Source organism: Impatiens glandulifera, chromosome 5 (genome assembly GCF_907164915.1).
Source record: "Impatiens glandulifera chromosome 5, dImpGla2.1, whole genome shotgun sequence".
NCBI classification, from domain to species: Eukaryota; Viridiplantae; Streptophyta; class Magnoliopsida; order Ericales; family Balsaminaceae; genus Impatiens; species Impatiens glandulifera.
The window spans coordinates 44553502-44568904 of NC_061866.1; the positions used below are offsets into that span (position 1 = coordinate 44553502).

A 15403-nucleotide genomic window follows, 5' to 3' on the forward strand; every position below is an offset into this window, starting at 1 on the left:
TTTAATTTTGTTTGATTCTTGATTTTATTCTTTTGACTTATTTTTTGCATAACAACTTGTAAATAGTGTGTAATATGTTAAATAAAATAGAACAACATAATCTATAATCAAACTAAAACAACTTGACCGAAATAAAATAAAAAATAATCTCTTGGTCATTTTCTTTAAATTTGATTCTATTTTATGCTTTTCTTGCCTTCATAGTATTTATTTTGTATATTAAACATTTAAACCCAAACATATTTTAGATTCTTTTTAGTTTCAGATTCTTTTTAGTCGTATTATTTGGATTTTAGGGTCGTCCGGCCAAGAAAAGGGCCCAATGCCGCCTCATATGCTTTTTCATCTTTCATTGACCTTTCATTGACGCTTAAGACCTTGTTTCCCAGCACAACTTACATCCGACCGAGGAATCAAGCCTTCCCTTGCTGCTACTCTTCATTCGACTGTGGAATCAAGACCGCTTCCTTGTTACTGTCGATGCCACGACCGAGGAACTTAGTCAGCACCTTTTTTTTTTAATATAGTTTTTTTTATATATATTTTTCTCGTTTTCTTAGGTTTTATTTTCTTATTTTTTTTTGTATGTGGTAAGTTTATGTTTTCTTTGATCCTAGGTTAGCAAAACTAAAATACAATATTAGAATATAACAAAATTAAAATATAAAAGTATAAAATCAAAACCAAAAATAAAAAAATGTAAAGTGTAAACTATGTTTTAAAACATAACTCGTGAGCTATTTCCCACACATAACCAAGCACCGAACTTGAATAAATCTATATTTATGGTGTGCATGCACCTAAAATATTTCTTAGTTTTAAAAAATTAGGTGACGACTTTATAGTTGTGAGGTTGATAAAAATCGAAAAAACTCTAAATAGATCTACGACGACTTCCCATTAAATATTATAATCCTTCTCATATTCAACTAGATGGTAAGTTATGAAGTCGTATATAAAGTCTTGTTTTTAACGTTAATTTTTGATCACGTAAAAATTGATTCCCTTCGCAAAAATTTCTAAAGTGAATCCTACAAACTGAGCGGGTTTTATTGTGTACACACGTATATAAAAATTTAAATTTGTTTGGAATTTGTATTAGAAGAAGATTGAAGACTCAGTCAATTACAACAAACTCCTAGAAGTATTTACAGTTTTTGGGTGAGTTAGAACTACCTCTAATCACCTTGTTTTTGTTTGAAGAAATCTTGAAGCTCTTGTCTTTAATGGAGGATTTGTTATAGGAAGTCTAAGGTTCTTTTCATAGCCGGTCCTAATCAAACAAGTGGATAAGGCGGTTGTATTTTAGACAAAACCATTAATGGCTTATGGTTTTCTGTCTTTTCTTCAGCTGAATTATATCCGTTTAGGGTCGAATAGGGTTGCAACGAGCTCAAGCTTGTTGGAGCTCGAACTCGACTCAATTAAGTATTTATTAGCTCGATTTGAATTCGAGCTTGAACGAGCTTATAAATTTGAGCTTGAGTTCGACTCGACTATATTACATACAAACTCGACTCGAAAACTTGAACAAACATTGAATTATATATAATAAATTATTTATTTTTAATATTTTTCAATATTATATACTTTTATTATATATAATATATTAACATTTTTTTATCTCTTCCAGTATTATATACAATATAATCATTATTACATACTTAGTATTACTTTTATTATATATAATATATAATATATTAATTTTTTTTATCTTTTTAATATTATATATAACATATTAATTATTATATCCCTAATATTTATTTTTATTATATAATATATTAATATTTATTTATCTCTTGCATTACTATTTATAATATATTAATCCTTTTTTATTTATTTATCATAAATCACTAATATTGTTTGTCTGACATTTTTCTATACTCAATCAATCATATTTTTCAATTGATTGTTTTTTTTTTATATTTATTCAACTCTATCTGTATAAACATAAATTTCTCCTAATACATGAAGAAAAGAAGGAAAAAGACTAACTCAACGATGTTAACTAATAAAATAGTTGTTTACTTTTTTTCTTTGTCGCTAGATTTACTTAAAACCAAAATAAATCAAAATTATCTAAAAGTAAAAACAATAACTATAAAAAAAAAGTTAAAACAAATTTAATTACTAATAGGATTTTGTGAATTAATGAGATGTGAAAATTGAAGAAAGAAGAAGAAAAAGAAGAGATGAAGAGAAAAAGAAATTGTGAAAACTGAATAAGAGTATATAAAAACTAAAGAAGAAGAGATAAGAGTAATTTAAGAATAATAATAACTAAAGAAGAAAAAAAAACTAAAGAAGAAGAGATAAGAGTTATTGAAAAAGAAGAATAACTTAATAGAATAACTAAAGAAGAAGAATATGTAAAGTAACTGATGAAGAAGAAAAAGAAATGAAGAGTGACGTAGAATATGATGAATGAACGATATATTAGGAATTATGGTTTATTTTAGGATTATGAGCCTTCATATTGGACTTTGAAGAGAGGGAAATAAAAAAAAATATTGTGTAAAATTTTAATATTAAATAAATAAAAATATTTATATTTTATAAGGCTCGAAAAAGCTCGATAAGCCATCGAGCAAACTTTATATGAGCTCGAGTTCGACTCGAATAATAAACGAGTCGACTCGAACTCGGTTAAAGTTAAGCTCAAGTCGAGCTTTGACCGAGCAATTTGCGAGTGGCTCACGAACGACTTGACTCATTTGCAACCCTAGGGTAGAATTGTGGCTTAGGTTAGAATAAGCAAAATTATCCCCTATTTAGGTGAAAAATTATATTTATGCCTTATCTGTTGTTGACGTCCTTGAAGAAGAAAAATAAACATAAAATTTATTTTGGTTGGTTGTATTTATTATTTTGTATAGTTTAGGGTTTTATTTATAAATATTTTGGGATTTAAATAATTATAACATTTTTCTAAATAATTATTTTATTTGTTTAGGCCCTTAATTTTTAACTCTTTAGAGATTTATATAACTATAACATTTTTTTCAAATAATTATTTTATTTATTTAGACCATTAATTTTTAATTATGTTTGAATTTTGAATACACCATCCCCAAATTATAAATTTTTTTATAGTTATTTTTGATTTAAAGGATACACAATTTATTTAAAATAATTATTTGATTTTCATTTTAATTTTAACTATTTTGAATTTAATGGATATAATATTTTTTCAAAATATTTTTTATTTTTATCCATTAATGAGTTCATAATTTTATAAAATCATTTTAATAGCTCAGAATTTTTTACAATTTTTATATAAGTTAGGTGTGTCAAATTTTAGTGTTTACAAACACAAATATTTAATATTTTTTTATAATATAATTTATTTTCATAATATATTTTATATGTAAGATATAACTTATTTAAAAGCTCAAAAAATAGTTTTGAGTATTTAAAATATTTCACATTTTAAATTTTTTTAGTAAGATTCTTGACGATGTATTAAATGTTTATAGATTTTAAAACTAAACCTAGTTCAATTGTTTTTTTTTTTTTTTATATTTGGATTTGAATATAAAATAAAGAATAATTAACATATTTTATTCTTATATATATGTTTTTTCTTTAATAAGGGTTTATTAATTTATCAAATAAACTAGAGTTAAGAAAATAATAGATATTTAAAACATCAATATTTTTTAAAATAACATTTCACCAAACTTTCTAAATAAAAAATAAGCAAAGAAATAATTACTTATTTTTACCACAAAAATAGGTTAGCGCATGTGATGTGTCACGGTCCACGGACAATGAAAAGACAAATTAACACTTTGGTCGGCCCTAGTGGCGAGCCCATGGGCCAGGCCCAGCGCAGCCCAATAACCTAATTAAAAAATAAATAAAAAATCTATTACTTTCTCTTTCTCTTTCCACGACGACTGACGAGTGACTAATATTTAAAAATATTTTACATTTTTTATGTTTAAATGTGTAAAATAATATTTATTTATATATTTGAATATGAATTCAAATATAGAAATGTATATACATTTTAAAAGTGTTTATAAATTAGCTTATATTTCCTTTTTATATATGATTTTATTTTGCTAACAAGTGTTTATAAATGTAACTTTATTTTATTTTATTTTGAATTTGAATTTGAATTCAAGAATAAATATACATTTAAAAGTTAATCTAGCTCAATTAGTAGAATGAATGTAAGGTAGTGAGTGAATTCTTAAAGTTTGAACAATATTCTATTAAATTGTGTCTAACCCAAATACAAAATTAATGAGCATAATTAAATTACAAATTTATGGACATAAAAAACTAGGGTGTAATTGATTTGGTTTCGTCGGTTTCTTCAATAAGTCTCAATCATTCATGTTGATTTTTCTAAAACTTTGAACGGTTGGTTTGCGAGAATTGTCCAATTCGATTTCATAGGTTATAAATAGATTTGATCATTTTTTTTTTATCTTACCATAAGAGTTAAATTAATAAAATCGATTCCAATTCAGCTTATTATCCTCCTTAATTATAGTTAAGAACAATTATCCATTTACTACTCTAAAACTTTTTCATTTAAAATTTTCAATAGTAAACCAACTAAATATATAATTGTACTATTTTGTCATGTTTAAATTCAAAGCGTGACTCAACTGTAATAAAAAAACGAGGTTGTTCAATTGTCAAAAGTAATGGTTAAGAGATCAAAAGTTACTGATTAATTCTTATTAAAACGTTCTTCAACTAAAATGAAAGTGATCGTAACTATGACAAATATACTTACCATTGACTTTATGTTTTGTTCAAAAGCTTGTCAAAATTTCCAAGTTATTTTATTTAAAATTACAAATTGGGCAAAACAATTTAGCCAAATATTTTTTTGGAATTTTGCAAACACGAATCAAATTCATATATATTTACCGTTTTTACAATGTTGTTATCATTGAGTTAGCAATGAATTTAAATTTTGGTATCTAATTCTTGATCATATATACTATATTCCAACCATTTAATTCTTGATCATATATACTATATTCCAACCATTTTTTTTTCAATCAATTAACAAATTAGATATTCTGTCACCAAACTTGTTCAATAATGATATAAAACAGGTGCATATATAATGTTAAAATATTAATCATTATATCATTCTAATACAAATTAAAGTAGTAATTTTGTTTTTGTGTAGGCAGTTAATTAATTTGATTAAGTTTTTTGAGTAACTCAATATTAATCATTTGAATAGATTAACACTATATTATTTTGCACCCTCTTTTGTAACTTTTTACTGCATAATTATTTCCTCAACTCATTTATTGTAAAAACATTATAAGTTTTTTAATGCATTGGATATTTTTTTCTCTTTATATCTTTTAATTAATGGATTAAACTCTTTGCCATTTCCAATTTTGAAGAAGAAAGGAAGAAGAAGAATAAAACATCTTCTCTTGAATATAAATGGAAAAATCTTTTCAATTGGAGGCAGAAGAAGAATGAGAAGTCGAAATTACGTACAAAGTTAATGAGCATAATTAAATTACAAATTTATGGACATAAAAACTATGGTGTAATTGAGTTGGTTTTGTCGTCAAAGAATCCCAATCGTTGGTGTTTTTCAAAAACTTTGAACAGTTGATTTGGCGAAAAATGTCTAATTCGGTTTCGACATGTTATAAATAGAATTGGTCAGTTTTTATCTTACCACAAGAGTTAAATAAAATATGCTCCAATTCAGCTTATTATATCTAAGAACAATTATCAACTGACTACTCTAAAACCTTTTCTTTGAAAATTTTCAGCAGTAAACCAGCTAAATAATTGTACTATTATAAAAATTTACCCTGCAAGGTTTAAATTCAAAGCATAACTTAGACTATAACAAAAAAACAACCCACAAAACTCATTAAAGCTTAATTCAATTGTCAAAAAGTTACAAGTTGGTTCATACTTAAAACGTTAAGTTAAAATGAAAGTATGATCACTATAGAAAGGATGCTAGTTTCTTAAATAAAAAAACTACAAATATGCATACCATTAACTTTATGTTTCGGTTCAAATGGTTTTGTCAAAATTTTCAATGTTATTTTGTTTGTATTTTATATAAAAAAATGTGATGTAACATTATAAACTGTGCAAAATATTTTAATCAAATAATTTTCTTAATATTGTATTTTGGAATTTTGCAAACACGAACAAAGTTTTTTATATATATATATATATATGCACACATATATATATATATATATATATATATATACTTGTCTTTTTCCATGTTTTTAAATTGAGTGCGTAGTAAATTTAAATTTCAGTATGTAACTATTGAAATAAGATTTTACTTCAAAAATATTTGGATTAAATCTTTCATGTAGTAATATTGTTAAGTCACACTTCAATTACTTTCATCTTAAAATTTTATTTAATCATAGTATTTAAGATGAGTAAATAACATCTCTCTTCATCATTTTGACCATATAATCTATATGTCAAACATTTTTTATTCTACTTTTTTCAATCAATTAACATAATAGATATTCCTAGGGATTTGGGTAAGGTAGTCAAGAATCAATCATAGGGTATTAAATTCACATTTAGATATATTTGTAATGTGTCATTGCCATAATTATTCTGTCATCAAATTAACTTGTTCAATAATGAAATAAAACAGGTACATATATAATGTTAATATATTAATCAACATATCATTCTAATACAAATTAAAGTAGTAATTTTGTTTTTTTGCTGCCAGGATTAAGCTTTTTGAGTAACTGGTCAATTATTAATCATTTGAATAGATTTAACACTGTATAGATTAATGTTAAAATATTAATCAGCATATCATTCTAATACAAATTAAAGTAGTAATTTTGTTTTTATGTTGCCAGTTAATAAATTTGATTAAGCTTTTTGAGTAACTGGTCAATTATTAATCATTTGAATAGATTAACACTGTATAGATTAATGTTAAAATATTAATCAGCATATCATTCTAATACAAATTAAAGTAGTAATTTTGTTTTTATGCTGCCAGTTAATAAATTTGATTAAGCTTTTTGAGTAACTGATCAATTATTAATCATTTGAATAGATTAACACTTTATATTATTTTGCACCCTTTTTGTAACTTTTTACTGCATAATTATTTCCTCAACTCATTTTATTTTAAAAACATTATAAGTTTCTTAATTCATTGGATTTTTTTTTCTCTCTTTATATCTCTTAATTAATAGGATTAAATTCACTGGAATAAAACACCTCCTCTTAAATATAAATGAAGAATTTTTTTTCAATTGGGGGCAGAAGAAGAAGAAGAATGAGAAATCAGTCTCACTTATTTTCATTTTCTATAAAAAAAAAACCATAGTATGTAACCTTTCCCAATGTATTAGAGAAAATAAATCATATATACTTATATACATATATTTACAAACCTTAGTCACAATCACAAATGTAAAGATATCAAATTTGCATCACTCAATTCAATGATTTATAATTTTAAATGGATTGAATATGCTAAACTAATGCAATATAAAAAAGTTAAAGAACCCTTAGAAGTTAGATCTTAAGTGATCTTTTCTTTATAAAAAAAAATCTAACATCATATTTCTTTCATCAATCTAATCAATTAAGTTATCAACTAAAATATGAAAACTTTAACTTTATAAAATTTATTTTTCAACTATTATAACAAAATTCAGTCAATCACAAATTAAACCCATTTTTTCATAAAACAATTTTCATTTCTTAAAAACAAACAATAAAATCTATTAATGTATTAAACTTAAAAACTTGTTGGAAGAACAAGTCGTTCCATGTCAATACCAATTACATCCCCATACAAGTAAGGATCTATAATAGATAATAAAAAAGAAACACAAATTTAACAACTTAGATTCTACCATTAAAATAAATTTAAGAAATGATCTAAAACCAAGATAACTCCATAAAAAAAACACAATATTATAATCCCTTAAATAACAATTACATGTCAATACAATTGAATTAAGGATCTATAATAGATACTAAACAAAAACACAAATTTAATAACTTAGATTCTACCATTAAAATCAATTTATAGAATGATCTAAACCAGATAACTCCATAAAATGAAGACAACATTATAATCTCTTAAAAGAAAATAAAACATCATGCTAATTATCCATTTCTCTCTCACACACACACAAACAAACGAACAAACAAACAAACAACAAACACAATAAACAAACTACAACATAGTCATTTGATTTAAATCTTAACGGTGACGGAGGGACATCAATATTAAGGCGGCGATCTCTACTTCATCGGTCGTCGAATACATATCCGCCGGCTCCCTCTTCACCCTTTCTTCTTTCTTTGCTTCATCACTTCCCACAGATTCACCGGAAGTACTTGCCTTGTCCTTCTTTGACCTAACTGCCTTCGCCGGAGCCACCGCCTTTCCCGGAGCCGCCGCCTTTTTCTTGGTCGGTTTCCTGCTCAAACCTAGAAGATCTCTTTTCTTCTTCACACACCTTATCCCACAAGCATTACACAAGGACTGCACGAGATATATACTAATCATAAATCAAAATCGTTTTCAAATAAGTTATATGAAGAAAAACAGAAATGATCTGATCTGATGATCGGACCTTAGGGCCGGATGGACCGCTTCTCCAGAGAGGAGTCTTGGTTGTACGGCATTCACCGCAGATTCTAGCAACATTAGTGACGTTTTCGTCGGAAGAAACTACCGGAGACGTGACGGCGATCATGTTTACCGAATCTGAAACCTAGATTAGACAGAGAATTCAAATCAAATAAGCAATCTTGAATCTAAAAACGAAGAAAACAGCTAGAGATTAATGTGGGTACCTGCTTATCGGATACAACCATCTCCATGATTCAAGATCAAGCTAAGTCAACAAGCGATCGGATCCGATCAAACAACCCTAGAGAGAGAAAAGAGCAAAACTTTGATCGGATCGTAAACGCGAAGGGACAAGTGAGAAGAAAAACAACAACCGCGGTGGACGACGATCTGTAGAAAAAATGAGTAAAACTTTTGCTTTATAAAGGAGTTGGGAGTAAGCCCTAGCGGCTGCGTATTGACCAAAATGCCCTCCAGTTTTGATCAATTTTTGGTAGCAGCTATGCCGCCAAGAAATTATTTTGTATTGTTTATTTTAAAGTATTTTAATTTAATCATTAAAATATACATATTTAATTTTATTTAATAATTGAACTAACATCTACAAGAAAATCTTTCATTTAATATGGATCTAATATTAAATACTGTTCTTTTAAAATTCTCTTAATCATATATATATTAAGGCTGTATTTCATCAAAATCACAAATGAAAAACTATATTTATAACAAAATGAATATTTTTAGATATATCTGATATTATCAATTTGGATGTTAATTAGTTTTTTTACTACTAAATTAGTTAAACGTGTGGATCACGGAAACAGAAACGACAAATATTTCAGTAATATAACGATTAACGTTAATATCACTATCATACACAATAGTATTTCATTAACATCACTGCGTGATAGCCTAATGAAGTGTGTGAGAACAACATTTCAATCCAATCCAATGTAATGAGTAACATCGATTATATGAAATAGTTTAACGGGATATGTGAGGTCATGGAAAACAATGGAGAAGGAAAATACAAACATTTAGGTACATACTAGTATTTCATTAACATCACTATGTGATAGGCTAATGAAGTGTGAGAGAATACCATTTCAATCCAATGTAATGTAATGAGTAACATCGATTCTATGAAATAGTTTAAAGAGATATGTGAGGTCATGGAGAACATTGGAGAAGAAAAATACAAACATCTAGGTACATAATAGTATTTCATTAACATCACTTCGTGATAGGCTAATGAAGTGTGAGAGAATAACATTTCAATCCAATCCAATGTAATGTAATGAGTAACATCGATTATATGAAATAGTTAACTAGATATGTGAGGTCATGGAGAACAATGTTGAAGAAAAATACAAACATCTAGGTACATAATAGTATTTCATTAACATCATTACGTGATAGGTTAACAAAGTGTGAGAGAATAACATTTCAATCCAATCCAATGTAATGTAATGAGTAACATTTTTTATATGAAATAGTTTAACGAGATATGTGAGGTCATGGAGAACAATGGAGAAGGAAAATACAAACATTTAGTTATAACAAAATGAGGAGTGATATGACTAAAGTATGTGACAAACATCATTAGAAATTGACTTCACATCTATTCATTATTCATTTCAAAACATTTTTATTTATGTTCATATTTATATTTATACCTCAATGAAATGTACAATTCTTTTAATTAAGTTATATGTATTTGAACATATATTAAAGTACACTTTTTGTGCCAATAAAATTAAAAAGAATTACAAGCAATATGTAAGAAAAATAGGTTTTTGAAACTTAAATATACCTTCAAATCCTATTATATATATAATTTGTATACTTCAAACTAAATCACAATAACATATATATAACTTATAATATACAATTGATCATAGGTTTATACCTCAAAAATAAAAATAACAATTAGATCAGCCTAATAACTGAGCCTCTTCTTTTGTTGATTAATCCCAATCACCCTTTATCTTATGAATAAGGTTTAAATTAAAATATTAAAACAAAAGAGTCTAGAGTAGCTAAAACTAATGAAATCATAGTTGAATATCAATACAATCTACTAAACCCATAAAAAGAAAAGAAATCTGAAAGTTAAAAAGACCCACAAAACAAATTTATAGAATCATCAATCAAAAGTCTAAACCAAAACATGATTAAAGTTAACAAAACATTATTCTTGTAAAAAATGAAAAGAAAAAAAAAACAATTTGACAATTATTCCCTTCTCTCTCACACACACACAGAGACAACAGACAACAGACAGACAAACAACATTAGTCTAATTAAAATTCATAAATGAATCAAAAGATCCCCATGATAGGGACATCAATATGACGGCAGCTTTCTCTACTTCTCCCATTTTCGGCCATAGCTTAATCACCTTTGATTTTCCCGATGATGATTTGCAAGAATCGCAACACTCTTTTTCACCTCCTTCATTCTTCATCGCCGGCGCCGCCTTTTTCTTTTTCACGATCATCGAGTTCTTGTTCAAACCTAAAACATCAATCTTCTTCTTCTTACTCCTAATCCCACAAGCATTACACAATGACTGCATGCCAAATTCAATTATCAAAAAACATAACCCAAAAACATTATATTATATATATATAGATACATATGAATAAACAAATGATCGGCGGACCTTTGGACCGGCCGGTCCAGCTCTCCAGAAAGGCGTCTTGCTTGTATAACAGTCGCTGCAGATCTTAACGTTACTACTGCTTTCGACGTCGGAAGAAACTATGTCCGGAGATTCTCCGGTCACCGTCATGTCTACCGAGTTTGAACCCTAGATCAGAAAAAATTCATCTCAAATGAAGAAATCTAGAGAAAAAAAGACACGAAAACAGTCATAGATTAAAGTAATTGTTACCCTGCTGTCGGACATCATATCCGTGGTGACGATGATTCAAGATCTAGAGAGAGAGAGATAGCTAGAACGCGCGATCTGCTGAAGAGTGGTGGATGTGATCGTAAAGGAGAAATGAGAAAAAACACCGTCGGCGGTGGACGGATGATTTGTCGAAGAAAAGAGTGAGACTTTGGTTTATAAAGGGGGGTCGTGAAAAAGCCCTAGCTATGGGAGATATTTATTATAGACCAAAATGCCCTCTATTTTTAGAAAGTTTTTCATTTCAGGAGCGCTAACTTTTAGAAACTATTTTTTTTTTTATTTAATTATTAAAAACATTATTTATTTAATTAATTATTAATTTTTTATTTTTTTATTTAATAATTGAAGTGATGACATATATATATAGCTTCCATGTCAACTAACTTGCATACAAATTCCAATGCAATCAAATCTTACATTTATATGGATCTAATATTCAGATTCTAGTTTAAATTCTCTTAATTATTATAATAATCATTATTGTTTATATATATATTTTTAAGTATTTTTTTAAAAAATAAATAAAAAATTTGTATGATAAAATGAAATAATATATTTAGTAATTGTTAGTATATCTAATATTGTCAATTTTTCATATTGATAATTTTTTATTACCGTTAGCGAAACGTGTGGATCACGGAGAAAGAAAAAATAAATATATAGATTTACAAAACGGGAGGAGACAAATTAATATACTTAAATGAATAGAATTAATACAAAATAGGTTAGCGAAATGTGAGGCGCCCACAAATTTAGGTATAACGAAATGAAGATTAATATGATCATTGATTTATTTACGACAAATATAAACTTATTTTAGAAATTGGCGTTGCATCTATTCATTACTCATTTCAAAACACTTTTAATTTTAATTGATGTTCATATATATATTTATACTTCAATGACATATTGAATTTTTTTTTCTAGTTGAACATAGATTCAATACATATATATGAAATTAAAAAAAAGTTTATATATAGATGAAGCTTATATTCTCTTATATATAGATTTCTTTTTTGCCAATACAACTTTATTCAAATACAAAGGAATTACAAGCAACTTACAATAAAATAGGTATTTGAAGCTTAAATATATCCTGAAGATCTATTTTGTCAAACCCAAATACAAAGTTATTAAGAAACTAAAATTACAAAATATATATGCATAAAGCTATTTGAAAATGTGAAAAGAATGTGACATTTAAAAGGTTGTAAACTCTCTTTGCATCATCTCAAGTACTGGGATGAGCATTCAAATCATTTTGATCTATCTATTCGTTATACCTATCCATTTGAACATAAAAACATTCAAATTCGACGAATATAAGACTTGATACGATACAGGTTTTAATATAATAAAATCTATATATAAGTGTGAGATATAAGGTTTTTTCAATTAACCCAACAATCTATTCCACTCTCAAAGCAAATGTTTTGATTGTGATGCAATGGACATTTCTGTCTTTTGTTTTGGACAACACATGTAAAAGATAAATGTTAACACTTAAGTATAACAAAATAAACATTAATATCACTAACAAAAATGATAAACATAATCTCATTCTAGAAATTGACATCAAATCTATTCATTATTCATTTCAAAATATAGTATTTAGATTTACTTAAATATGTTCAAATTTTTATTTTTTAAGTTAAGTATTAAAACATAGATTCAAGTATATATATATATATATATATATATATATATATATATATATATATATATATATATATAGAAGGAGTTTGTATTTTTATTGTAAATACACTTGATTTTGTCAAGAAAACTTTATTCAAATAATTAAAAATGAATGAAAAACAAATATATGAAACTTAAATATATACCCTCCAAACATATTTTTCCGAACCATTAAAAACTCATTTTTCGTAACAAGAGAACATATTATTCATTAGGTTGGAGTTACCATCTTAACAACCGAAAAATATTTTAATGAGTAGTATTTTCATACATTGATATATTACTTTTAATGAAACAAAATTCTTATATGATCAAGATTAACACAAAATATGACTACTAGTCTATGGAAATAAATACATAATGATTTAAACTCCACACGAATTCCATTAGAGGTATATCAAATATAAATTTAATGAGTGACATTACAAAATTGATATATATACTAGAGATATAAGGGTGAGATTTTGCTATATATCATTTTATTTAAAAGTAATTGTGTATTTTCTAAATAAAATTAATATGAGTCTTAATCTTCAAAATTTTAATAATGACATTTGAGTGAAGATCATACATTATACATTTTAATTTTAAAACAAACTTTAGGCATGAAAAAGCTTTGCCTCCCTTTGCACATAGCCAACCAAAGAAAGAGAGATGGTCTATGCATGTAAGCCCCCAATCAAAGTGGTCACCTAGATGCTAAGTGATATGCATTCTTCATCAGATTCATTGAAAGGGTTCTTATAAGATATTCCCATGCGATAAAGTTGAACTCAACGTCATGACGAAGATTAAAAATTAGTTGTAAACAGGAAACATACAGAGAAGTTCCAACCGAAATGATCAAAATCAATCAAAATAAGTTCTTTATCTCTAAAATAAAATAACTCTCTTTATTAGAAAATAAGTTTAGAAGGAGCTTATATATATACACTTGTTTTTGTCAATAAAACTTTATTAAGATAGAAATGAATTACAAAGCAGGAAAAATAAATATATGAAGCTTAAATATACCCTCCAAACAATTTTTTCGAACCTAAATACAAAAGTTAATTAGTTAGTTAAGATTACAAACATATAACTCAAATTTCTTAAAAAGAGAACATATATATTATTCATTAGGTTAGAGTTACTTTTCCTTAAAAGTGTTTTAATGGATCTTATCTTTTATGTCTCAATATGTTATTTTTTTTTTTTATGAAATAATCTTCTCAATGTCACTCTTACATCAAGGCAGGGCAGACCCCGGCCCTGGGATAAGCCCGGCAAGCCCTCGGGTTAGGCAGTGTTGGTCCTGAGATTTGGCTGCCCCAGCTTCGGGTAAAAATAAAGATAAAAAATATTGTTGCCCTAAGTCTATTTTAAAAATGGATTAAAAAAATAGCTTTTAATGAGATTTGAACTCACAATCAACTAAACATTTTAAATACTTAACTTTCACCATTAAGTTACACCACTTTTTGTTTAAAATTATAACAAATTTAATAAAAATATCTTATTAATTTTAATAATTGGACTGTCCCGAAGAATGGGCTGACTTAGCCCAAGGGCTTGCTGGGCTTACCCCAAGGCCGGCCCTGGAACAGGGCAGCCTATTTTATAAAATATATAAATAAGTTTATGAGTTTTTTAAACCTAACATATTGTAGCTTAATGATTTAAGTAAAACTTTTATTTCATCTCACGAAAATCAATTTTATTTTTTTTTGTCAATTTTTAATATTATACCTAAGTGTGCAATAACAAAAACATAAACTTTATTTAATTTCTAAGGCAGCCAAAAACTTGAGACCGACTCTGCATCAAAGTCAACCCAAAATATGACTATTTATTACATCAATAATTATTCCAAAGTCTATTAAAATAAATACATATTCATTTTTACTCAAATTTCAATGGCGCGCAAATACAAATATAAATTTAATGAGTTGATATTACAAACTTGACTAGAGATATAATATGTGAGATTGTGCTAGTCTCGTTTTATTTATAAAAAAAATATTATTCTTTAGACAAGAATATTATGAATCTTAATCTTATAATGATGTTTTTAATAAGAACAAAATATTTATTTCTAAGAGAAAAACTTCAGACATGAAATAACTTTGAAAATTGAAAGAAATATGAGGAGAACTATCTTTGCCTCTCTTTGCATAGCCAACCAAAGAAATAGTCACATTTGCTCTTTGCCTTGCCAC

At 26.6% G+C, this 15403-nt stretch overlaps 2 protein-coding genes across 2 annotated transcripts; both read right to left on the minus strand.

Moving 5' to 3' along the window:
* Nucleotides 1-8218: 8218 nt before the first annotated feature.
* LOC124939466 (GATA transcription factor 23-like) lies at nucleotides 8219-8844 on the minus strand. Its single transcript, XM_047479937.1, has 3 exons — nucleotides 8818-8844; nucleotides 8595-8735; nucleotides 8219-8503 (listed from the first exon to the last, which is right to left on the minus strand). The coding sequence occupies exons 1-3, from the start codon at nucleotides 8842-8844 to the stop codon at nucleotides 8219-8221; spliced, it is 453 nt and encodes a 150-aa protein (XP_047335893.1).
* Nucleotides 8845-10892: 2048 nt separating this feature from the next.
* On the minus strand, nucleotides 10893-11387 carry LOC124939467 (GATA transcription factor 16-like). Its single transcript, XM_047479938.1, has 2 exons — nucleotides 11259-11387; nucleotides 10893-11165 (listed from the first exon to the last, which is right to left on the minus strand). Exons 1-2 carry the CDS (start codon nucleotides 11385-11387, stop codon nucleotides 10893-10895), a joined length of 402 nt encoding a protein of 133 aa, XP_047335894.1.
* Between the last annotated feature and the right edge of the window lie 4016 nt (nucleotides 11388-15403).

Bases quoted from the DNA above. Each gene is read 5' to 3' on its own strand.
- LOC124939467 (XM_047479938.1), bottom strand. From the start codon at position 11,387: ATGACGGTGACCGGAGAATCTCCGGACATAGTTTCTTCCGACGTCGAA. The intron at 11,166-11,258 runs GTCCGCCGATCA...TTTGGCATGCAG, and splicing joins CTGGACCGGCCGGTCCAAAG to TCATTGTGTAATGCTTGTGG.
- LOC124939466 (XM_047479937.1), bottom strand. From the start codon at position 8,844: ATGGAGATGGTTGTATCCGATAAGCAG. The intron at 8,736-8,817 runs GTACCCACATTA...TGTCTAATCTAG, and splicing joins TGGTTGTATCCGATAAGCAG to GTTTCAGATTCGGTAAACAT. The intron at 8,504-8,594 runs GTCCGATCATCA...TATCTCGTGCAG, and splicing joins GCGGTCCATCCGGCCCTAAG to TCCTTGTGTAATGCTTGTGG.